General features: G+C 42.4%; 1 protein-coding gene across 1 annotated transcript in view; it reads right to left on the bottom strand.

Moving 5' to 3' along the window:
* Positions 1-5749: 5749 nt before the first annotated feature.
* Positions 5750-26737, bottom strand: part of tnmd (tenomodulin) — a 74359-nt gene continuing 53371 nt past the window's right edge. Inside the window, exons 4-7 of the mRNA XM_014199076.3 lie at positions 24550-24657; positions 18626-18788; positions 18382-18488; positions 5750-7096 (exon numbers count right to left, since the gene is read on the bottom strand). Coding sequence (XP_014054551.1) covers positions 6887-7096; positions 18382-18488; positions 18626-18788; positions 24550-24657 — 588 coding nt within the window. The 3' untranslated portion in view covers positions 5750-6886. The remainder of the gene's footprint in view (positions 7097-18381; positions 18489-18625; positions 18789-24549; positions 24658-26737) is intronic.

The raw sequence follows: 26737 nt of genomic DNA, 5'->3' as shown, positions 1-26737 counted from the left end.
GAAACAAACTGGCAACAATTGAGATTTGAGCAAAAATAAGCTGTTCATTGGTGCAACTGAGGCTACGAATTGTGCTCAGGAGACAGACAGCCAAACCAGTCTGTTCTAGATAATAGCAGAAGCAGCTGTGCTGCTGGTTTCTAAAGGGCTACTTATGGGCTTTTATTGTACACATAATGGTATTGAAGTAGCTCCAAGCTTTGAAGTTAGAGAGCAATATTGCTGTGTACAATCTGCAACATGGGATTTGAAGAACAGGAGAAGAAAAGGCATTTCTACTGGAATGAAGCCTTTAGCAGGCCGAAGAGACTGATTGGACCGTACCTCGGAGTCGTCTTCCAGTTGCCGTAGGCAGATGAATACATTAGTCCAGCCGTGCTGGGGGACAGTGGAGGCTGTTGTCACTGCTGTGACCTACTGTGCAGAGCAGCCTGAGCAGTGGGTTGAGAATAGGGGAGAAGGGAAGGGGGGTGTACACTGGCTGGGATTGAGTGAGCCTCGGGTGGGGGTCTGCTGAGAGAGCTGACAGATGGGTTTGGCTGCTGTACACCCCCCCCCCCCCCAACACTCCATGCACGACACCCACCCCCTCTCCCCACACAGCTGCGGACCACACACTCCTGCAACGCCATAGGGTTACCACACCAAACAACACAGAAAAACTGCCACAATACCACTTCCTGTCACCAACAATGACAGCATAAACCTTCGCCGATTGACCATTGTCCTTATCCATATCGATGTAATATTTCAAAACCGTCTCCATTTTTGTTTCATGCTGTATCACACAGTGAGCTGCTAACTACCTTTTCACTCCACGTGACATGACCTATGGTGTCTTGACTTCAAAGCCAGCAAGATGCTAGTGGGATTATAAAGCTAATGAAAGACGTGTGGTGTGTGTGTGTGTGTGGGTGTGGGGATGCGGCAGTGAGTCAGAGTGCCCGGAGAGAGATCCAGGCAGCCCAGTCCATCCGGAACCTGGGAGGGGAAAGGTCTATTTCCTGCGTCGCCTGCAGCCAGTGACACAGTGTGAGACGACCTAGCTCGCGCTAGTGAGTGTTTACTGCCGTGCCGCTCCACATGCCTCTCTCACGCGGAGCGAGGAGCTGTTGAAGGATGACGGCTGACACGGTAGAGCCTCCAGCCTGTGTCGGGAACCATGGCGGAGAGATTATTCAAACATCAGGCCTTCAGTGCATCATGGACCAAGTACACTGACCCCACAACACAGCCCAAGCATAATAGCGTTTGTCTGTTGTCTCATGGCCTAGCAGTACTACTGCCATGCACTGTGCTCTGCCTAGCAACCCACCTTAACTGTAATTTGGCCATCTGAGTGACCACTGGGCTCTGAATATATGAAAGGATTTTCAAAGGAGAGGCTCTCTTCTCTCCATAGATGTTGATATGTGCTGTTATTTGAATTTGACAGATGATTCAGAGTTTGAGTTAGAAAAAGCAAAGAAAGGCATTGACGTACTCAAGTTGACAAGTTAAACCTTAAAGCAAAGGGCCCCTGCAGGTAATCATAACGCAACACTTGTAGAGATCCGTCTCAAAATGGCCATTCTGTCATGAGACCACAAGATGGCACTAGCAATACATCTGTAACACTATCCGCCTGACAAGCCAAATATGTCTCTCCCCTCTCTCATAGAGAGGTAAATGACACTGCAGTTTTGATGTGGTAACAAAAGGAGTGAATTCACAAGTGTACACTACCGGTCAAAAGTTTTTGAACACCTACTCATTCAAGGGTTTTTCTTTATTTTTACTGTTTTCTACATTGTAGAATAATAGTGAAGACATCACAACTATGAAATAACACATATGGAATCATGTAGTAACCAAAAAAAGTTAAACAAATCAAAATATATTTTATATTTGAGATTCTTCTTATAGCCACCCTTTGCCTTGATGACAGCTTTGCACGTTGTTGGCATTCTCTCAACCAGCTTCATGAGGTAACAGATGTGCCTTCATAAAAGTTAATGTATTTGAGCCAATCAGTTATGTTGTGACAAAGTAAGGGTATACAGAAGATAGCCCTATTTGGTAAAAGACCGTCCATATTATGGCAAGAACAGCTCAAATAAGCAAAGAGAAATGACAGTCCACCATTACTTTAAGACATGAAGCTCAGTCAATACGGAAAACTTCATGAACTTTGAACGTTTCTTCAAGTGCAGTGGCAAAAACCATCAAGCGCTATGATGAAACTTGCTCTCATGAGGACCGCCACAGGAATGGAAGACCCAGAGCTACCTCTGCTACAGAGGATAAGTTCATTAGAGTTACCACCCTCAGAAATTTCAGCCCAAATAAATGCTTCACAGAGTTCAAGTAACAGACACATCTCAACATCAACTGTTCAGAGGAGACTGTGTGAATCAGGCCTTCATGGTCGAATTGCTGCAAATAAACCATTACTAAAGGACACCAATAAGAAGAAGAGACTTGCTTGGGCCAAGAAACACGAGCAATGGACATTAGACCGGTGGAAATTTGTCCTTTGGTCTGGAGTCCAAATTGGCAATTTTTGGTTCCAACCGACATGTCTTTGTGAGACGTGGTGTGGGTGAACGGATGATCTCCGCATTTGTATTTCCCACTGTAAAGCATGGAGGAGGAAGTGTTATGGTGTGGGAGTGCTTTGCTGGTGACACCGTCTGTGATTTATTTAGAATTCAAGGCACACTTAACCAGCATGGCTACCACAGCATTCTGCAGCAATACACCATCCCATCTGGTTTGGTCTTAGTGGGACTCTCATTTGTTTTTCAACAGGACAATTACCCAACACACCTCCTGGCTGTGTAAGGGCTATTTTACCAAGAAGGAGAGTGATGGAGTGCTACATCAGATGACCTGGCCTCCACAATCCCCCCGACCTCAACCAAATTGAGATGGTTTGGGATGAGTTGGACCACAGATTGAAGGAAAAGCAGCCAACAATTGCTCAGCATATGTGGGAACTCCTTCAAGACTATTGGAAAAACAACATGATTCCATATGTGTTATTTTATTTTTTATCTTTTATTCTACAATGTAGAAAATAGTAAAATGAAGAAAAACCCTTGAATGAGTAGGTGTTCTAAAACTTTTGACTGGTAGTGTAGGTTAGTGGGCTGTAGTACCTGTTACTAGGCTAATTGTTCGGCCAGTCAGGCGAAGCAAGCACTTCCAATACTGTTAACCTGGTGGACTGAACTTGACGGCTCCATGGCTGCAGTATGGATCCTGCAGCACTGTTTCTCTTTTGCACGCCTGCTCTGCTCAACACAATGCTAAACAAGCTTCCAGGGATTTTTTCCTAGATGCTGAATCATTTACACGAGGAACATGGACGTGAGGGATTTACCTTTGAAACTACTGATTCTGGTGTTTACTATGAGTAGAGTCATAGATACAGATGTTAATGTGTAGCTTGTAGTCATCTGGACAGGGTATGTTGAGGAAAGATACACCTACTCACAAATTGGACAATTCACATTTCAACAGCCAAACAATGATTGTCCTCAGTCTCCTAACTATTTAATAGAAAATTCATCACTCACGAATCGGGTACTACGAATCTATTGCTCTCATGGCATTAAAGATGGAGACCAATTGAAATTTAATTCATGGCAAATTTGACAGTTATGGGCCAACTTGATATTGATACACCCACCAATCATTAGTGGGGAAATCGTATCAAATCATTGTCTAACAGAACAACTTTCGCCTGTCTCCTTTTACCTTCAGAAATCCTCTATTATGAGGGGAGGGGAACAACAGTAGAATAAATTATAAGGTTGATATTATACAGATTGACTTCCATCGTCTCTACTCACTGGCCAAGACTCTCAAGAAGGAGTGAAATGTTCTCCGTATCACTATTGCTGTAATATCTGTATCACATTCCACCGTCAGAGTGAGGTGGCCCATTCAAAATGACTCTCAAGGCTCCCATGGGCAATTTACTCTCACAACTACACAATAGCCAAGCCTGAATCTCCTGGGAAACCTTGTTGGATTGACAATGCATGACACCGCCGGTTATCAAACATAATATCATAATAAGATCAAACATAATACTAGTGCTCAGATAACCATTTATATACGCAATCAGTCCATCGTCTTGCTCTTTCTGTCTGTTTGACTTTCTCTGTCTCTCTGTCTCCCTCTCCTGCTCCCTCTCTCCCTCTCCCTCCCATTCTCTTTCCTTCGTTTACCATGTCTGTTGCTACAGTATACTGATTATGTCAGCTTCAATACACACAGCAGCATGACGTGATAAGGGAAAAATACAGGCAGAACAAAATACATATCAACACAAATTGTATATTATTTTCAGAACCGCCTTGGGGCATGGCGGAGCTGCCTGTCGGCACATTTGAAGTATGTTTGCAATTATTGCATTTGTTAACGCCTGACACTATTTTTACTCGACATGTTGCCCTTGGCCATTGACATTATTGATTTGAAAATACAATGTGTTTGCAGCTTGAACTTCAAGTTCTTTACTTCCGCCTGTTAATACATTAACATAAGTAATGAAGTTGAGTTTAGACTTAAGACAGACACGGTCAATTTGCTTATTTCGCAATATGTTTTACCTTTTCGAGGTCGATTGTTTTTTTACCTTCTGAACATTCTAAATGTAGAGAACCTACAGTATGTTTAATGCAACATTACTGGGAGGGTACATCACTTGGAGGGAGGGTACAGAGAAATTGGATGTACTTCAAAACAACATGAATCAAAGTGAAACCGGCTCTAACTTTTCTCATCTGTCTTTTTACCTCTTTTGTTGTTTCGGTTAAAGAGCATCTATTTAGGTTTCTTTTCGAGGAAGGATATTAGTAACACTTCTTATGAACAACCTATATAATACATTATAACAACATCTGTTCTAATAACCGTGCTCATAAACATCTATAACTACTTTCATAGAGCATTATGAACGGGATGTATAATGACTTTTGAAGCAAAGTGGCATATAACTTAATCAATACATTTTGGAGTCAGGACATGTCATAGATTTAATAGAATCTATGACATGTCCTGACTCCAAAATGTATTAAGTTATATGCCACTTTGCTTCAAAAGTCATTATACATCCTGTTCATAATGCTCTATGAAAGTAGTTATAGATGTTTATGAGCACGGTTATTAGAACAGATGTTGTTATAATGTATTATATAGGTTGTTCATAAGACCCTCAAAGGTTAATAGATGTGTGAACTGCAGCATTGGACCATTTGAATGTATGGTATTGGACTTTTTTCCACCAATGTTGGAATTTCAGCCAGTAGAAACCTTAATATGGCATCCATATTAGGAAGTTCCTCAGTTGTCAGGTGAAACCATTATATTAGTTATCAGACAAAACGTCCTAATATGGATGCCGCATTGCTTTAGTAACTTTGAATGCAAATTAAGACTCTTTACCTTGATATGAGTAGCATTAGATGTATTTTAGTTTCAAAATACATTTTAATTGCATGTAATTGATAATAACTTAAGCATGTCAAGCCATCATACAGTATATTTTATGGTTGCAGGCCTATCTATGCCGGTAGAATCACTGTTCAGAGCATGATTACTGTGAGCTATTGAGCAACGGAGAAAAATATGCTGATTACATTACATGATGGTAATTGAGCTGTGGCATAATTATGTCATTTACAGCCATTACAGTTAAAAGAATGCTGCTTAAAATAACAATAATGACTTTACTTGAAATAAAGATTGGCAAGTTGAATTAGAAGAATGAAGCATATCTTTAGCCGCTGCTTTATTATAATTAGTCGACTCATTCTGATAGTTTTTTGTTATGTATTTATATACCTCCACATCAATACATATATATTTCAAGTTAAACATGCTAATTGTAGTAAACAATAGTCAAAACAGATCATTCACAAAAAATAGGACATATATTATTTTTAGTCTAGAAAGGGTTAAATGCTCTTGACAGAGTGAGCAGGCTACAGCACTTCAGTATGTTCTACATAAAATACATTGTTAGTTGTCATAGGCCACAGCAGACGTGGGTTCAAATAGTATTTGTTTTCTTTCAAATACTTTAGCTGTGTTTGTCTTGTGCGATTGGACCACCGGGATAGTACCAAAAATGCAAACCCTGATCGATCTAGCACTCCAGGAAAGCTCAATCAAAGGCTCAAAGTATTTGAAAGAAATCAAATACTATTTGAACACAGGTCTGCTCCACACAGCAAGAGAAAGTCGGTTATACGCCACCCATAAAAAAGATTAAGAAGGAAATGAAATGAGAAAGAAATGCAGCACTGTGAGAAACAGTAAAAACTAGCTCTTTAGCTACTGTTACAAATTCTTAAAAAAAGATTTAATACATGTTAAAAGAAAAATTGCACTTCAGCACACCGATGACACATCAAGGCCTTTTAGAGAAATCACCTACATGCTCCCAAAACTACATTTAGACTTATGAGAGACTGACAGTAGATTTGATTCTTTTCAAAGATAGGATGCATAATAATTCTGTACTAGAAATGTTTTGATATCACAAAGGCTTTGGAATACTGATTGGGGAGAAGCAAGGGGTGCATTCATTTTACCTCACCGAATGAACCAGTTGGGCGGAGTTTGCACCTTAGGACCAATGTAATTGTCTCAAATGTGCAAACTTCACCCACCTGGTGCCCCGGGTGGGCCTAGGCTGGGTTTACACTCTACCAAGCGTTCACAAAAGCAAAATGTCACTTACCCTTGCTTAGAGTTAATACAAATTCTGGCATGCACTAAAGTCTCTTTGCGTTTGCTGAGACACTAAGCCTACTGCAGTGTAAATCCAGCCTTAAATGAACGCACCTGTTATTTGTGCTGAAACATAGTTGAATCCAGTTCCACTATCCAATCAGATCCTCCCGAGCATACGGGCTATCCACCAGTTGCAGGGCATGATGATCTGACAGATGACACGTCCTCCTTGGTAGTAGTAGGGGTAGGGGTTGAACCCCCCCAGAGGCTCGTAGTAGCGCTGGCAGTAGCGGTAACCACGACGACAGTGCTGGCAGCAGTAGCCATGATCATCCAGACGGTTATCCAGCTCAACTCCAATGTCTCTCTGTGAAGGACAAACGGCAAGTCAATGAGAGGAAGGAAAGAAGTTAGGTGCTTTGAAGGACAGGTGATCCACACAAAGGAAAGCCAGAGAGACAAAGTTCTTGAGAACATTTAATTTGAAGTATAGCTGGGATGGATTGCTTACACCTCACTGGCAAGGTTTATTTTTCTGTGATAGCTAAATGTTTCTCTTTTTTTTTTACTTTAGCTTTCTCTGTTCAGTGACGTGTGTATACGTTTCTTTTCCCTGTGAGTACCAGCTCTCCCAGAGCAGAGACAGTCAGACAGTGGATTGGATTGGGTGAATTGATGTTCTCGCTTCGGTTGTGGGTCAGAAAAATATATGTAGAAGCAGCTAAACAGAAGAGAAAGATTAAAATGGATGTCTAAGGTAACAAATGGACAAAATGTTTCCACCATTGACTGTGACACAGGGATCAAGATAGCATTGGAAAGAGTCCTCTGCTCCTTTCTCCCAGGGCTATCTTCAAAGTGACTCTGACACTGCCGGTTTCCGGGATAATTGCACTATTTCTTTCATCTCTGACCTCCCTCTCCCCCCCGCTGCGACCCACGCGAGCTGAGTCAAAATGGCCGCCACTCCTCCATTAGAGACTACAAATTAGAGGCTCTCCGTGGGCGCACTCCCCCTGACCTTGACTTTAAGTGGATGGCACATTCCTAAAGCAATTAGCCGAGTAATGATCGCCTAACAAGGATCTTTTTATTTGCTTGTGCCGACTGGGTGTGAATTTATATAAGGGCCAAATGAAAGCCAAACGAAAGGTAAATTGGGTAGAATTAATGGCCCTTGGGTTTTTCCATTGTGCCGGTCGGCCGGGCGCATGCCCTCTCCAGACGGTGGTAGGGCTGAGTGCCATGCCTTTGATCCAGGGAGACTCTGAATTGGGTTCAGAGAAGTGCCAGTTAACTCTCCGCCCCTAGTTGTGGCAGCGGCTGCAGCAACCCGTCTCAGAGCAGCACAAATACATTCGACCACGTTTTCAATCTCCTGCAGCGAGTGAATCTGAGTGAATCTTCACAGACAATTCAGCACTGCCTGGTTAAATAGCCTTGATGAAAGAGACCAATTGTCCCTCTTTTGGACTTTACTTCTGGGAGAAGCGGCCATGCCGCTTTGCTTATGAGTCAGTCTTTCGTAAGAAAAAACAAAACAGAAATCTATTGAGAGGGGGAACTGAAAATGCGAGGTCATTGTTTCGCCCCAGTCTTTCAAAGGGCTGGGGCACATAGGAACACGACTGTGACTCTGATTCCTCCTCTACAGTAAATTATGGGCAGTGTGGACTGGAGGCTGTTTGGCTTTCCTATAAAGGCAGTATTAGGCACAGGAAATAGTTTACAGGCCACTAAATGGTCCACGGTCTCACAGATGTTGTTGACTCCACTGTTTGTGGCTGGAGTTAAGCTACATTCACCCTCCCAGAATTTTTGGAGCCAGCATAATATAAACACAACAAATAGTGCAGTAGGTAGGATTCAAATCACGAATCAATCATCACAACTGCTGTGACAGATAAACATACTGACATTACATACTCCTAATACGGAGGACTAACAACTCGGAAAGAGAAAAAAGGTGATATTTAAAATATGTGTTTTGATTTATGACTCTGACAATGGCTGGTGGGCGATTGTTGATTGATGATGTTAGTCATGTTTAGGGTCATCAGCTGCAAGGCAACAATCTATTATGGAGAAAACACAAAAGCTGTCACTGCAACCGACAATAATCTTATCAGCCGCCTCACAGCTAAAACTGTGATGGTATGAAATCCAAATCCAGAGCTTCAGTTTGGGAAAATTAATGGCAATATATTTATTCAAATGATGGGTGATTACAAAACAAACAGACAATTGGCATTGTACCTCCGAGACAAATTAATCAGAGGCATCCTTTTTAAAAACGGAGCACGCATATTAATCATTTTGGCTTCAAATTCCCCTCTTCAACAGGATGTGGCGGCGGGTGATTGGAATGGGGCACCGTGGGAAATCTGGGGCCGTCACTCACAAACAAGTGGCATTAACGAAGGGTAAAAGTCATTACCCTCGCGCTCTGTCTGATATCTGACTTGGTCACACACCGAAACACGTCTCACGCGTAACATCATATCAGAGATTTGATCAGTCTGTCAAGTCAAACTTTCAGTCAGTCATTCAATAATGAGGAAGCGAATCAAGCCGCGACAACTCCTTCAATTTCCACACTACTGAGTGTTATTTTACACACGCTGATTACTGTTCTCCTTGTGGTTTGAAACACACAAGCCTCGTTGCTGTTATTTAATCGTCTATATCAGAGCTGATCATCACAGTCTCTTTGATATTCTATTAAAACACCAGGGACAACATTTCCATTTCATACTGTCACATGACTGTAGGTGTTGGGATTCGTCCCAAATGGAACCCTGTTCCCTATATAGTGCATTACCTTTGAACAGGGCCCATAGGGAATAGAGTGGCATTTAGGACACACCCTAGGTATGAGATGCAGCAGGAAATGCTAGGCTAATATGCAGAAGGCACTGCCTTGTACTCCCAGTGCTAGTTGTGTCGTCTTATATCAACCACATGAACATCATTATGCAGGCAAGGGTGAAACCTGTAATGGTTAAGCCAAGGGGAAGTAAAATATGAAATATATTAAAAATATGCCACTAAGCTTTTATCCTGAGCGACTTCCATACATTTTTAGTAGGTGTACAATATGTCGACCTTGGCATCACTAGCACCACACGCCAGGCTCTTACCAACTGTGCCACACAGGCCCAGGAAGTATCTGTGTTTACAGTTTGGCGTACCCTTGCTCAGGGAGGAGAGGAGGTATTTACAGCCTCTGATCACCCTCGGTCTCCTGTGAACCATCACTGCCCACTCAGGGAGGACAGGAGGTCTTTACAGGCTCTGTTTACCCTTGGTCTCCAACCTCCACTCATGCCCGGGCATCCTTGTTTTTTTTCAACGCTAACCTTGCCTGCCAAAGAGGCCTGGGCATTGGTTCAGGGTCACACTATGGCTCAACCCAATCACCCAACCTCCAACCGGCCAAAACACGTTTGCAAAAAATTATGTGTGCCGGCTGGACAGACTGAGGCCTGCTTCCCAATCATATCTGAAGGCTTATCCTTCCCCCGTCTAGGTGAAGGACAGTAATGTGGCTTCTCCAGCACTGCCAGTTGATAGTTATTCAGTCGGAGAGCTGTCCAGGGCCGCTGCTGCAGCGCTGTGCGAAGGCTCTTCCGTGGTAGCCGCGGCTAAAGGTCGGCCCCATATAGCTCCCCACCTCTGTCACTGCTACTTTAATGATTATTAGTCAGGTCGCTTCGAAATTACCTGCCGAAATACGTAATCAGGGGTCCCAGTGGCCGTCAGAGGAAAGGCCACGGTGGAGGCCAGATCAGGTGGAGGGGTGCGGGGGTCAGAATCAGCGCTCTACAAAAGGTCTACGTCTATGTTGGCATCCCACTGTCATCAACAGCATCTTCAGACTCATCCCACTGTCATCAACAGCATCTTCAGACTCATCCCACTGTCATCAACAGCATCTTCAGACTCACCCCACTGTCATCAACAGCATCTTCAGACTCACCCCACTGTCATCAACAGCATCTTCAGACTCATCCCACTGTCATCAACAGCATCTTCAGACTCATCCCACTGCCATCAACAGCATCTTCAGACTCATCCCACTGTCATCAACAGCATCTTCAGACTCATCCCACTGTCATCAACAGCATCTTCAGACTCATCCCACTGGCATCAACAGCATCTTCAGACTCATCCCACTGTCATCAACAGCATCTTCAGACTCATCCCACTGTCATCAACAGCATCTTCAGACTCACCCCACTGTCATCAACAGCATCTTCAGACTCATCCCACTGGCATCAACAGCATCTTCAGACTCATCCCACTGTCATCAACAGCATCTTCAGACTCACCCCACTGTCATCAACAGCATCTTCAGACTCACCCCACTGTCATCAACAGCATCTTCAGACTCATCCCACTGTCATCAACAGCATCTTCAGACTCATCCCACTAGCATCAACAGCATCTTCAGACTCATCCACTAGCATCAACAGCATCTTCAGACTCATCCCACTGGCATCAACAGTAACTTCAGACTCATCCTACTGGCATCAACAGTAACTTCAGACTCATCCCACTGGCATCAACAGCAACTTCAGACTCATCCCATTGGCATCAACAGCAACTTCAGACTCATCCCACTGGCATCAACAGCAACTTCAGACTCATCCCACTGGCATCAACAGCAACTTCAGACTCATCCCACTGGCATCAACAGTAACTTCAGACTCATCGCACTGGCATCAACAGTAACTTCAGACTCATCCTACTGGCATCAACAGTAACTTCAGACTCATCACACTGGCATCAACAGTAACTTCAGACTCATCGCACTGGCATCAACAGTAACTTCAGACTCATCCTACTGGCATCAACAGTAACTTCAGACTCATCACACTGGCATCAACAGTAACTTCAGACTCATCACACTGGCATCAACAGTAACTTCAGACTCATCCCACTGGCATCAACAGTAACTTCAGACTCATCCCACTGGCATCAACAGTAACTTCAGACTCATCCCACTGGCATCAACAGTAACTTCAGACTCATCCCACTGGCATCAACAGTAACTTCAGACTCATCCCACTGGCATCAACAGTAACTTCAGACTCATCCCACTGGCATCAACAGTAACTTCAGACTCGCCAATTATAACTTGCTGCCTCCCCTCCGTCGGTCACAAAGGCCTTTGTTATCTGTTGGGCCCACAAACACTGACTAGCGGTGGCCTTGGAATGGGCGGGTTGGAGCTTCATCTCCCGGTATGCTTTAATTGCATAGCATTGCAGCTTTGGCCATAGAGGATGAGCAGGGAGGAGGGGAAGGAAGAGAGGAGGAGAGGGGAGGAGGGAAGGAAGGAAGAGAAGAGGAGAGGAGAAGAGAAAAGGGAGGAGAGTGAAGGCAGGCAGGCAGGTATTCCTGGGCCTAGCCTGATAAATGTTAATATTATGGCTGTATGTTTGTGTGTGTGTATGGGTGCGTGTATGGGTGTATGCGTGTATGGGTGCGTGTATGGGTGTATGCGTGTATGGGTGCGTGTCTATCTGTCCCCTGGTTCCTCAGAACTCAAAACCATTCTTCCTTTTATGGAATTAGCTTTTAACGCTTACTTAGACAGTCTGTGTGTGTGTGTGTGTGTGTGTGTGTGTGTGTGTGTGTGTGTGTGTGTGTGTGTGTGTGTGTGTGTGTGTGTGTGTGTGTGTGTGTGTGTGTGTGTGTGTGTGTGTGTGTGTACATTTACCTTTGAGTGCATGATGTGTGTGTTGCTGTTCGTGTGTGTGTATGCATGTGTGTGTGTCAAGGGTAACTAATCATGGAGCACTAAGCTGCTCACATGCACAAAAAACATAGCATTTTGTCCTCTTCCCTCTTTGTTTCCTTCCATGATAATTAAGGCATGATTAATAAATGTGGCGTATCTATTCAGTAATGAGTGACCTTAGGAGTGCTGTTTTGCACGACGTTCGTACAAGCTGCCTGCTAGCTACCTGCCTTTGCCTGAAAAGAAAGCAAAAAAGGCTCTGGCTGAGGCTGTGGGGAAAACGTTGCTGCCTTTGAAGGCTAGATATTCCTCTCCATTAATGTAGAGACATTAAGAAAGTCTTAAGCAAGGCAAGTTCATTTAAACAGATATATAGAGCAATTTCTATGCCCTGTGGTACATCAAGACAAGTCTGTTTTATGCTATGAAATTAAGCATCAATTAGCAAGAGTCAATTTCTCTGCAGGAATAAATGAAGGAGAACTAGGCACCACCGTGGCTCGTATCACCTAGTGTGGTGCTGGTTTGCATCGAAAAATGGCAGCTTATTCTCTATATAGGGCACTAGAAAGTATTCACACCCCTTTACTTTTTCCACATTTTGTTGTGTTGCAGCCTGAATTTAAAATTTATTAAATTGAGATGTTGTATTGCTGATCTACACAAAATTCCCTATAATGTCAAAGTGGAATTCAACCACAAAGACTAGGGAGGTTTTTCAATGCCTCACATTGATGGGAACCTATTGGTAGATGTGTAAAACTTTTAAAAGCAGACGCTGAATATCCTTTTGAGCATGGTGAAGTTATTAATTATGCTTTGGATGGTGTATCAATAAGAGGTCGACCGATTAATCGGAATGGCCGATTAATTAGGGCCGATTTCAAGTTTTCATAACAATGGATAATTGGTATTTCTGGACACCGATTGTGGCCGATTTTTTTAATTTGTAATTTTTTACCTTTATTTAACTAGGCAAGTCAGTTAAGAACACATTCTTATTTTCAATGAAGGCCTAGGAACGGTGGGTTAACTGCCTTGTTCAGGGGCAGAACGACAGATTTTTACCTTGTCAGCTCGGGGATTCAGTCTTGCAACCTTTCTGTTACTAGTCCAACGCTCTAACCACCTGCCTTACATTGCACTCCACGAGGAGCCTGCATGGCAGGCTGACTACCTGTTACCCGAGTGCAGCAAGAAGCCAAGGTAAGTTGCTAGCTAGCATTAAACTTATCTTATAAAAAAACAATCAATCTTAACATAATCACTAGTTAACTACACATGGTTGATGATATTACTAGTTTATCTAGCATGTCCTGCGTTGCATATAATAGATGCATTGCCTGTTAATTTCTCATCGAATCACAGGCTACTGTCATGTCCTGACCAGTAAAGGGGTTATTTGTTATTGTAGTTTGGTCAGGACGTGGCAGGGGGGTGTTTGTTTTATGTGGTTTGGGGTTTGTTGGGATATGTGTTTATGTAGAGTGGTGTTTGTTTAGAGTATTCCGGGGTTTTTGGTTATGTTCTATGTTTTGTATTTCTATGCTCTGTCTATGTTGTGTATTTCTTTGTGTTGGCCTGGTATGGCTCTCAATCAGGAACAGCTGTACATCGTTGTTGCTGATTGGGAGTCATACTTAGGTAGCCCTGTTTTCACCTGTCCTTTGTGGGAAGTTGTTTTTGCACTGCTGTGTTTAGCCTGTAATACTGTGTGTTCGTTCGTTTTCTTGTTTTGTTGTTTTTACGTGTCTCAAATAAAAGTTAATATGAGCACTCAACCCGCTGCGCCTTGGTCCACTATATACGACGACCATTACACCTACTTCGCCAAACGGGTGATGATTTAACAAGCGCATTCGCGAAAAAAGCACTGTCGTTGCACCAATGTGTACCTAACCATAAACATCAATGCCTTTCTTTAAAATCAATACACAAGTATATATTTTTAAACCTGCATATTTAGTTAATATTGCCTGCTAACATGAATTTCTTTAAACTAGGGAAATTGTGTCACTTCTCTTGCGTTCCGTGCAAGCAGTCAGGGTATATGCAGCAGTTTGGGCCGCCTGGCTCGTTGCGATCTGTGTGAAGACCATTTCTTCCTAACAAAGACCGTAATTAATTTGCCAGAATTGTACATAATTATGACATAACATTGAAGGTTGTACAATGTAACAGCAATATTTAGACTTAGGGATGCCACCCGTTAGATAAAATACGGAACTGTTCCATATTTCACTGAAAGAATAAACATTTTGTTTTCGAAATTATAGTTTCCGGATTTGACCATATTAATAACCTAAGGCTCGTATTTCTGTGTGTTATTATGTTATAATTAAGTCTATGATTTGATATTTGATAGAGCAGTCTGACTGAGCGGTGGTAGGCAGCAGCAGGCTCATAAGCATTCATTCAAACAGCACTTTTGTGCGTTTGCCAGCAGCTCTTCGCTGTGCTTCAAGCATTGAGCTGTTTATGACTGACTAATCAACTCCCGAGATTAGGCTGGTGTAACCGATGTGTAACCGATGTGAAATGGCTAGCTAGTTAGCGGGGTATGCGCTAATAGCGTTTCAATCGGTGACGTCACTCGCTCTGAGACCTTGAAGTAGTTGTTCCCCTTGCCCTGCAAGGACCGCAGCTTTTGTGGAGCGACGGGTAACGATGCTTCGAGGGTGGCTGTTGTCGATGTGTTCCTGGTTCGAGCCCAGGTAGGAGCGAGGAGAGGGACGGAAGCTATACTGTTACACTGGCAATACTATAGTGCCTATAAGAACATCCAATAGTCAAAGGTATATGAAATACAAATGGTATAGAGAGAAATAGTCTTATAATTCTAATAATAACTACAACCTAAAACTTCTTACCTGGGAATATTGAAGACTCATGTTAAAAGGAAACATCAGCTTTCATATGTTCTGAGCAAGGAACTTAAACGTTAGCTTTTTGACATGGCACATATTGCACTTTTACTTTCTTCTCCAACACTTTGTTTTTGCATTATTTATACCAAATTGAACATGTTATTTGAGGCTAAATTGATTTTATTGATGTATTATATTAAGTTAAAATAAGTGTTCATTCAGTATTGTTGTAATTGTCATTATTACAAATAAATACATAAAAAAAAATGGGCGATTAATCATATCGGCTTTTTTGTCCTCCAATAATCGGTATCGGTATCGGTATCAGCGTTGAAAAATCATAATCGGTCGACCTCTAGTGTCAATCCACCCAGTCACTACAAAGATACAGGCGTCCTTCCTAACTCAGTTGCCGGTGAGGATGGTAACTGCTCAGGATTTCACCATGAGGCAAATGGAGATGTTCAAACAGTTATAGAATTGAATGGTTGTGATAGGAGAAAACTGAGGATGGGTCAACAACATTGTAGTTACTCCAACATACACTTGGAGACAAATTCACCTTTCATCAAGATAATAACCTAAAACACAAGGCCAAATCTACACTGGAGTTGCTTACCAAGACACCATTGAATGTTCCTGAGTAGCCTAGTTACAGTTTTGACGTAAATCGGCTTGAAAATCTTGGGGAAGACTTGAAAATGTCTGTCTAGCAAAGATCAACAATGAACTTATCAGAGCTTGAAGAATTTTTAAAAATAATAATGGGCGAATATTGTACAATCCAGGTGTGCAAAGCTCTTAGAGACGTACCCCAAAAGACTCACATATGTCATTGCAGCTACAAAGTATTGATTCAGGGGTGTCAATACTTAAGTAAATTAGATAATTCTGTATTTAATTTAAAACAAATTAGCAAATTTGTGTAGATGGGTGAGAGAAATCTATTTAATCCATTTTGAATTCAGGCTGTAACACAACAAAATGTGTAATAAGTCAATATGTGAAGGCACTGTACTTTTGACCTAGTTCACTATATAGGGAATAGGGCGTTTCATTTCGGATGCCCTATAACCAGCAAACAAAAATTGGATCTGTGAAAGTTGTTCTCAAAAACTTTCCAGTCATGGTGATGATCATAGAATGTTTGTATAAAACATTAGCCTGTTATTGCAAGAACATTATTCATCACCGCTTCACCCATCCACTTTATATGCTGCATACTTCTGGGCCCATATTTACAAGGTATCCAAGACCATGAGTGCTGTTTTTCAGATCATAAAAAATAAGCCAGGCAGGACCATATCAACCGTCTCAAAGTAGGAATACTTTAAAAAAAAAAGTTGAACAGTATATTTTTAGACCATGTTGAATTTTTTACAGTTAGTCTAAATTCTGCATTTCTGACTAGATGTATAAATCTGGACGAAGTAAAGACATCCTCTCTTTTAGTGGAGTATATATATGAGCCTCTAGTTAAAAAATAAATAAACACGGTTAATAAAGAATATGTGGAACCTACAATTTTCAGATCTGCAGCAAGATCATTAACCCGCTGCACCAGGGGATAGCTGTGCTCTTGTTGGTTTTTGAATCAAATGCTCAATCAGGACACAGAACACAATTTCTGATTTCAAAAAAATGTCCCATCCTCCCATATAGGCTGTGTACTTTTTTTGTCCTGTGCAACCTGGGTTAAACATTGTATGAATGTCTTCACAACTAAGCATATTTTGTGTTTTGGGAACCTATCTCTTGTAATGGGAACCTTCAAAGAACTCAGAAAGGCTGTTCTGTCAACATACTTCCAATATCAAAGGATTGTTTTGTGCACCCTGATAAAACATTATCGGAATGTCAGCACAACTGGACAGTTATTGTGTTTTGGGAACATATCTCTTGTCATGTCCCCACAATGTTACCACAACCAAATGAAACATTCTGGGAACGGTCTTGTAACATCGGGCGAAAATAAATTATATATATTTTTTTTAACTTTTTCGTGCTATCCAATTGGTAGCTACAGTCTTGTCCCATCGCTGCAACTCCCGTAGGGACTCGGAGAAGCAAAGGTTGAGAGCCATGTGTCCTCCGAAACACAACCGCCAAGCCGCACTGCTTCTTGACACACTGCCCACTTAACCCGGAAGCCATCCGTACCAATGTGTTGGTGACCGAAGTGAGCGTGCATGTGCCCGGCAGCCACAAGGAGTCGCTAGAGCGGGACAAGGACATCCCAGCCGGCCAAACCCTCCCCTAACCCAGATGTCGCTTGGCCAATTGTAAACCACCTCATGGGTCTCCTGGTCGCGGGCGGCTTCGACACATTCCGGGATCGAACCCAGATCTATAGTGATGCCTCTAGCACTGCAATGCAGTGCCTTAGACCGCTGTGCCACTCGGAGGCCCACGTGAATGTTTTAGGCACCCTAAAATAAACATTGTAGAATCATCCGCAGAACTGGACAGTTTTTGTGTTTTGGGAACATATCTTTTGTGATGTCCCCACAATGTTCTCACCAGACTGTTCCCACAACCCAATGAAACATTCTGGGAACCCTTATCGAACCGATTAAATGTGTTCTAGGAACGTTCTTGCAACACCAGGAGAATGTTTTAGACAAACATTCTATAATCATCACCAAGAATGGAACGTTTTTGTGTTATGAGAATAATTGCCGCAACCTAACAAATGTTTTGGGAACTTTCACAGAACCAATTTTGGTTTGCTGGGAAAACGTTACTGGAACATTGTGTTATTACATTACCTGGGAACTTAATGAGAACTTTTGGGGAAGGTTTTGTAATGGTTGTTACAGATGTTATGCACAACATTTAAATGAATGTTAGGAGAACATTCCAAGGATCTTAATTTTTTTATTTTTTTTATAAAACCCTAACTTAATGGGAATCTTAGCTAATGTTCTGGGAATGTTCCCTTGTTGCTGCGCAGGCCTTATGTACTGCAATACTTTGGCCCTAGTGCACTATATAGGGAATAGGGTGCCATTTCAGATGCAGCCCCAGTACAGTACATACGTAGTCGTTGACAGGAACCTGGTCCAGGACGTCACGAGCGACGCGGTTACCTCTGACCTCAGCATCAGGTATGTCCTCCTCATCCTCCACCTCGTGGAACTCAGCATCTGCACCAAAAGGAGGAAGTACACAGAACAGCTGTTGATGTACTTTACTGGATCACAGCAGAAACTTCTGTTTTTCCTGTTTGAGGTGATGTGAAGGAGGGGGTGGAGAGGGGTGGAGAGGCCCCGGTGCCCTGTACCTCTCATGGGGGAGGGATGGATCCAGTGGATGGGCAGCTCCTGGCATATCTCCCAGATCTTGGAGTTGAGGAGGAAGGCAGGGTTAGTGATGGGCTCCTCGGCAGGCACCCACACCTGGGAGTCCTCCATCACCTGCATGTCTATGCCCTCTGTCTCACCCACCTGTCAGGGAAAGCAAACATGCACACACACACACACACACGCACACACACACACACACACACACACACATGCACAAACATCTTCATTTTCGTGAAATCTTTGGGGAGTAAAAATGTTTGACCATTAAAAATCTTATTTTCCATAACCCCTAACCCTTAACCTAACCCTAACCTTAACCCGAACCCCAAAAACCCTAAACCTAACTCTAACCTTAAGCTTAACCTTAGTGATAAGGAAGGAAGTTGATAACTAGCGCTTGTGCAATTCCTAACTAGCGTTAGCGCAATGACTGGAAGTCTGTGGGTATCTGCTTGCATGCATTGGCTCATGAAACTAACTCTAACTTCCTTCAAACTGGTATCCCTTTAACCATAACCCTGTGGCGCAGCGATCTAAGGCACTGCATCTCAGTGCTAGAAGCGTTACTACAGTCCCTGGTTTGAATCCAGGCTGTATCACATCCGGCTGTGATTGGGAGTCCCATAGGACGGCGCACAATTGGCCCAGCCTGGGTTTGGCCGTGGTAGGCTGTCATTGTAAATAAGAATTTGTTCTTAACTGACTTGCCTAGTTAAATAAATGTAAAATTAAAAACAAACCTTAAGCTTAAAATACCATTTGAACAAATTCAGGACATGAAGAAAGTCCTGCCTTTTCAAAAAAGTTATTGTTTTCCTACCTTGTCAGGACATTCGGGTGAATTGTTAGGACATTGGAGACCTGATAAGATAGGAAAACAAGTACACACACACACACACTGAGTATCAAATACACCCAGCCTTACATGGCCGCAGGCAGGCACGCACGCACACACACCCCCCTCCACACACACCTGTCAGAGCCCAAGAACACACACACACACACACACACACACACACACACACACACACACACACACACACACACACACACACACACACACACACACACACACACACACACTCTGTACCCTCTGCATTCTCAGCCCTCTCTCCCCAGAGCCACAGCACACAAGCCCTAGCCATGTCCTTTTATTCATCACCCTTTATTGTCCACTGAGAGCACCGCCACTTCCTGCCTCCTAGTCTCCTGCTCGTTCCCTGTTTCTTCCTCTCAGGCCTCCAGGCAGCCCTTTCTGCCTGACGATAACGCAGGAATCCAACGACAGCATAAATTTGACTTTGAAATGACTTTGTAGTGCTTTATACTTTATTGTGCAGTGAAAGGCCGCAATATCATTAAAATACAGCAGCCACAATAATAAGCATAGTGTCCTCCCCCATCCCCTCCTACTGCATTCAGCTCAGCGACGTGCTTCATTTGTTCATACTGTAGTTCATGAGCTGTAAAGTAAACTATTATTGCTTAATGATAGGGAATGCATGTCACTGCTATCTAATAGAGATGTATGAAAGGGGCTTTTGGCGAAGCCTGATATTTGTTTCTTTATGTATATGTAAATACGTCGGCAAACAAACCCCTCTTCCCAGTGCCTGGTTAATTAGCGGCTGGAGAGAACAGCAAAACAGTTTACTTGACAAATGTTTTTACAAGGTGATTCTCTCCCGGTTTGAAGCTTAATTGCACATTAGTTGAGCTTGATGAAGGATCCCCGGGCTATGGTTGGAACCGCTGGTATCATTTATATTAGGTTGTGCACTCTCGACTCGCCCTCCCTTTCTTCCTCACACCTTGCCGATTCTTGCTTTATTTGAATTTACTGCCAATGCTGCTGTCTCGCGCTAACTGTTTGTTGTGAAGTGACATGACGCCAGTGACATGACGCCAGTGACCCTGTGTAGACGAACTCGCACCTCGTTCTGGCCAGATGAAAGAACGCGTAGCGGCGTGGCTACTCAAGCGCTAGCTGCCTGTGTCAGTGCTTAGCTAAGCTGCCAAGCCACCAAGCCTTTGACACAGTTTGCTCTCACTCTTTTCAGCAAATGTTTAGCCTGGTCCATATCTGGCTAAGCTAATGATGACTCAAAGGAGGACTAGGGGGCTCACTCCCCCTGAACTACAGACATTAAAATGAAGGCCAGGAAACACAAACAGACCTGCCTAATTGGACCTCAGAACCACTGAAGCCGAGCAACTAAGCAAACCTCCCCGAAATGAGTAAGTGGGGGTCATGACACAGACTGACCAGTTGAGAAACAAGACCAATAAGGAAGATAACCACAATCCGGAAGGCTAAATTGATCATGGCTAGTGTGGAATAGGGATTGAACAAGGCTATTTGATCACTACAAAGTCAAAGTGATTATGATTTTAGAGCTACATTTTTTTAAATCATGCAGTTATATCATAATTTAAGCTGTTTTGTATCTTCATATTATTGGACAAAGTAAAGGCATTTTGTATTGGGTGTCAGACTAATATAATGTATTTATTGTAACTTTGAGCCTATGTAAGTACATTCCACACACAATCAGTGTCATACTGTAAAGAACATACACTTGCCCTGTCTTGCTATAATATCCTAAGTGTGCAACATTTGTTTTGTAACACATACTTAGGTCACTTGTGTTGGTCATGGATCAATGAACATTTTGCTCATGACATCATAAGACTATATTTGACATTACTTCCCATCTGGCTGTCTCCCATACTGAGCAGACATTGCACACTTTTCAGAATGTTCATTATTTGTATGTTCAAAATGACATACAGCTTTTTGTTTTAGTAATGTGACATTTACCTACAGTACATATCATTCCAAGAATGTGTTGTTTTGCATGCATGGTATGGCATTTGTTTGTGGTTTTTATCTGAGTGGGAGGTTCTGGCTTGCCAGCTAGGCTGGTTGTGGCCGCACATATTAAGTGGTTCCCCTGAAGAGCAAGAAGGGATCCAATGACACTGTTCTACTGTCTGAAGAAGGAGGACAACAGCAATTTCATCGCTTCAACATTGGAGGAAACTGGAGGGAGGCTCAGGGATTACAGCCTCCCATCATTTCATATGAGAGACACATTGAAAATGGCCAAAAATACTGGTGGCAAACAATTCATGTTTGTCACCTGGTTCTACTCCCCGGGTGCTTTATTACCTTATCAGCTGCTCGCAGTTTCTCCACCGGCTGCATTGTTTTCACCTGGCCTCTGAGAATCTGAGGCTCCAGACACCCCGCGCTGAGCCCACGTTCACATAGCCCGCAGGCTTGGAGCAGCAGCAAAACCATTACTGTTTTCTCTTCCACCCCTTCTGTGGTTCACACAGTAGTAACACAGTCAGAACCTTAAGGGAGACTTGTCTGTGAGACAGAGGCCTCCCAGGCCACGGGTGGGTGGATTCTGATGGACAGTAGATCACGTTCTACTTTCTAATGTAGCGGAAGTCTACAAGAGGTCAAAGGTCAGAGAGGTCTTCAAGTCCCTGACATGCTATCCCAATAATGTAGTTCAGTACCACTGTGTGTTATACAATACCGGTAACACTTTACAATGAGCTAATGTAGTAGTTAACATGAGTACATTATCTTATGGAAAATAAGAAACAGATTATAAAAAACAAAACAAAATAAACAAACATGAGTAAATGATCAATAAATACATTGACAACATTTATAATAACTTAATAATTACAATGCATTGATAGTTAACAAATACATTAACAAATGTTTTTTATTAACAAATGCACTGCACAGCACATTGTACTTTAGGGTGTCATAACTTGACATTTCCTCTGTTAAAAGGCTATGGACCAGTGTGCATATTATGGGACTTGGTCTTCACTAATCCAGAGTGATTGTGAGCTAACCTTTTGAACATGCACATGTGTGCTTGTGCATCAATGCAGTCTTGTGTCTTTCCCTATCCCCTGGAGCACCTCCTCCAATTTTCTCTCCTGCCTCCTCCTCACCAAAGACAAGGCCCCTATCGGATTGATTCCACAGCTGTGAATTAAGGTTTAACAGAGAAGTCTAATTAGGTTTGACAATGGACAAAAGAAGACCAAAATGGCAGTGGCAGTGGTACGTAAGTAAAAATACTTTAAAGTACTACTTAAGTCGTATTTGGGGGTATCTGTACTTGACTTTCATATCTATATTTTTGACAACTTTTACTTTTACTTCCATACATTCCTAAAGAAAATAATGTACTTTTTACTCCATACCCTGACACCCAAAAGTATTCGTTACATTTTGAATACTTAGCAGAACAGGAAAATGGTCCAATACACACACTTACTGTATCAAGAGAACATCCCTGTTCATCCCTACTGCCTCAGATCTGGCAGACTCACTAAACACACATTCTTCTATTGTCAATTATGTCTGAGTGTTGGAGTGTGCCCCTGGCTATCTGCAAATAAAATAAAAACAAGAAAATTGTGCCGTCTAGTTTACTTAATATAGGGAATTTGAAATGATTTATGGTTTTACTTTTGATACTTACAGTAGGTATATTTAAAACCAAATACTTTTAGACTTTTACTCAAGTAGTATTTTACTGGATGGCTTTCACTTTTACTTGAGTAATTATCTATTAAGGTATCTTTACTTTTACTCAAGTATGACAATTGGGTACTTTTTCCACCTGCTGCAAAATGGCAGGAACATATGGTGCAGGCTGGGCAATTAGTATCTGGAAACATGGACCAGACATTATAAAGATGAGGGAGAAGGGGATGCAGTCTGGTTCTTTGTCTAAACAGCTTGTGTTCTTAAAGTCAGAAAGGGATATATGTGACTTACTTGGCATGACAATGTACCAACATAATATAGTGTATTTTTTAAATGATGGACCAGGGAAGAGCGTTATGATATTTCCCAGATCCGTTGGAGCCATGTGTAAAATGCAAATGAAAGTGGAGGATGGTAGAGGCGGATAATATTGAGAGTGGAGAATGGTAAAGGCTGAAAATATTGAGAGTGGAGAAGGCTAGTGGCTGAAAATATTGAGAGTCTAGAATGGTAAAGGCTGAAAATATTGAGAGTGGAGAATGGTAGAGGCTAAAAAATATTGTTAGTGGAGAATGGTATAGAGGCTGAAAATATTGAGCATGGAGAATGGTAGAGGCTGAAAATATTGAGAGTCTAGAATGGTAAAGACAGAAAATATTTAAAGTGAAGAATGCTAGAGGCAAAAAATATTAAGAGTGGAGAATGGTAGATGCTGAAAATATTGAGGGTGGAGAATGGTAGAGGCTGAATATATTGAGTAAGGGATTCTTAAAAACAACCCCCCAAAAAATGTTGCACTGTGAATTGTACTGTGGCACCAAGAAATTTGATATTTTCATTGATAGAATTTCACCCATCATTCTCGCCAAACTTCACATAAGGCTATTGGGCAGGGAGAAGTGAGATGAATGCTATACCTCTTCCTCAGACCCCTCTTTCTCTCTCACACTTCCCCCTTTAGGCTATTTGGGTCAAGCCTTTCAAGAGTACAATTAAATATTTATATTAGTTCAAGATTGGCAGCAAACACCATTTGATATGTGGGCAGCTTTCAGACTGTTTCATGAGAACTGGAGACTGGAGGTTTTTTTTCAGTTGCGGAGGGCAGAGAAGATTGGATGGTCAGGGTGAGTGTTTGTGTTCTGCTCTCTGACTACTCTTCTGTGTTTATTCCTACTACCCTTGCAAAATGCATGATAGTTTCCTGTGGTAGAGAGAGGGAGGGAGGGAGACACACACACACACACACACACACACACACACACACACACACACACACACACACACACACACACACACACACACACACACACACACACACACACACACACACACACACAGTGAGTCAGAGAGATGCAGATAGTCATTCTATACCAGTAGCTCTGTGTCCACTGTCACCACCTCTGTCACTTTGGGAAGCTCTGTGGTCTGGGTCTTGATGTAACACCGCTGGTGTTTGGCGAACCAGATCCCTGTGATTCCCTTTGAGGGAAAAAAGAGAAAAGGAATAATAATTATCATTATTTCATCTGTGATGTGGAACAGCTAAGCGCCAGGGCAATAACATTTTTCAAAACGTTTCTTCAGTCTCTTGAAGAAAAATCTAAGCTCTTAACAACTAAGAGAAGTTAGAATCTAATGAGTGTGCAAAGGTGCTTTCCATCTTCTTTATCTTCTTTATTTTTCTAGTAATTCACAGTTCAAAGACAGCTCGGCACCTACAACACAAACCTTTTAGAAGAGACTGTGAGTAAAGAGCGAGGGGTTCTTCCTAACTAAACACTACTTCATAGAGGGATGTCTCCAGCAGGAGAGTCAAGCGACATGTCAGAGGGCAAAGCAGCAGTTGCACCCCAAATCCCACCCTATTCCTTATTCTGTACAGTGCACTACCTTTGACCAGGGCCTATAGAAATGAACTATATAGGGAATAGGATGTGATTTGGAATGCATCAGGTGTCTCTACGGAGGCTGCCCCGCCTGAGTTAGTCAGTCATAGGTCCCTGTCACTCTCCTAATCTGTTCAGCCAAGTGAAGAGCCACTCCCTTCAGCACCATTGACGATCCTCCACTGTGTGGAATTCAGGGTCTTTTCAATTTGACGACCGGAGAAAGCCTATTTCAACAAAGCAGACATATCTGTTAATTGTCTTTCTGTGTGCCATTCTCTGTTCGACAAAGTAGTTCTGCCGGTATAAGTCTGAAACCCCAGGAAAGCATATCAGATTGTCTGGCGTCTCTAGGGCTACCATATATCAGATTGTCTGCCGTCTCTAGGGCTACCATATATCAGATTGTCTGCTGTCTCTAGGGCTACCATATATCAGATTGTCTGCTGTCTCTAGGGCTACCATAGAATAACATAGAGTCATCAGCATATGACAATAGACTGCTGGATCTTTACCAGCCACGCCTTCACATTGTATCACGATAAGTGGTAGCATGAAAATGGACTTGATTCAATCAGAATTGAATTGCATCTAAATGGCACAGAGCTCTGATGCATTTCTGACATCTTCTTTAAATCAGTGTTAACTCAGTAATATAGACACTTTTCTCCACTTGTCTCTAGACGCCACACATGACTACACGATATGAAGCAACACCTGTTATAATCTCCCCGTCATAATCCCCCTGTCATAATCCTGTCATAATCCCCCTGTCATAATCCCCTTGTGTATAATTTCATCTGCGAGGGGAAAAAACAAGGCAATAATAGCCAGCGACACAAAAGCATAATGTTTATGCCTGACTTTATTGTGATGAGCCTGTTTAATTTACTGTAATGGCGAGTGCCGCTACAGAGAGAGGGAAAGGACATTCTCGTGATGAGATGCAATGATTACCGGGACTGGTCAACCAGAAAATAAAGAAAAGACACATCATTACGGGGATAAGAAATGGGAAAAAGATGCGGGCTTATAAAACCACGTCAAAATACCGGCTCGCTATTCTCCCCAATTAAACATGCTACACGTACACCGACAGCTTTGCGCTTTCCAACTGAACAATGATTTGATTGGAGGGCCTGTTGCATCGCCATTGCATAGAAAGGTTAGGGGATGGTTAGGGGACGCTGTACCAATCAATCAATCAATCATCAATCATACACATGATAAGACACACACTCTACACACACGTACACATGGATTTTGTATTGTAGATATGTGGTAGTAGAGTAGTGGTCTGAGGAAACACAATTAACGTGTTGTGAAAAGTGTTATGAAATGTAATACCATGTAATATTTTAAATTGGATATAACTGCCTTAATGTTGCTGGACTAGTGGGGATCCTTAATACATACAAATACATTGTCACTTCTCTTGTCTTCCTGCATCTGTTGAGTGTCAGGTGATGTGTTGAGGAAACAAACATGGAAGCTCAGGATGCTCATTCTACTTTTATTTAAATAATTATAAAAATGATTAACTGCAAACTCTCCCCTCAGCTGCTCTGAAAGGTGGACCTAAACCCATGCCATTAAATATTAAAACCCCCCAAAATATTGTTTAAGTGAGAATAGGCATGGTCTGAAGCCAAAAGATTCACATGAGCACCACA

Source organism: Salmo salar, chromosome 05 (genome assembly GCF_965601325.2).
Source record: "Salmo salar chromosome 05, fSalSal1, whole genome shotgun sequence".
NCBI classification, from domain to species: domain Eukaryota; kingdom Metazoa; phylum Chordata; class Actinopteri; order Salmoniformes; family Salmonidae; genus Salmo; species Salmo salar.
Note: the sequence above shows the minus strand (reverse complement) of the source record. Positions and strands in the feature narration are given on the sequence as shown.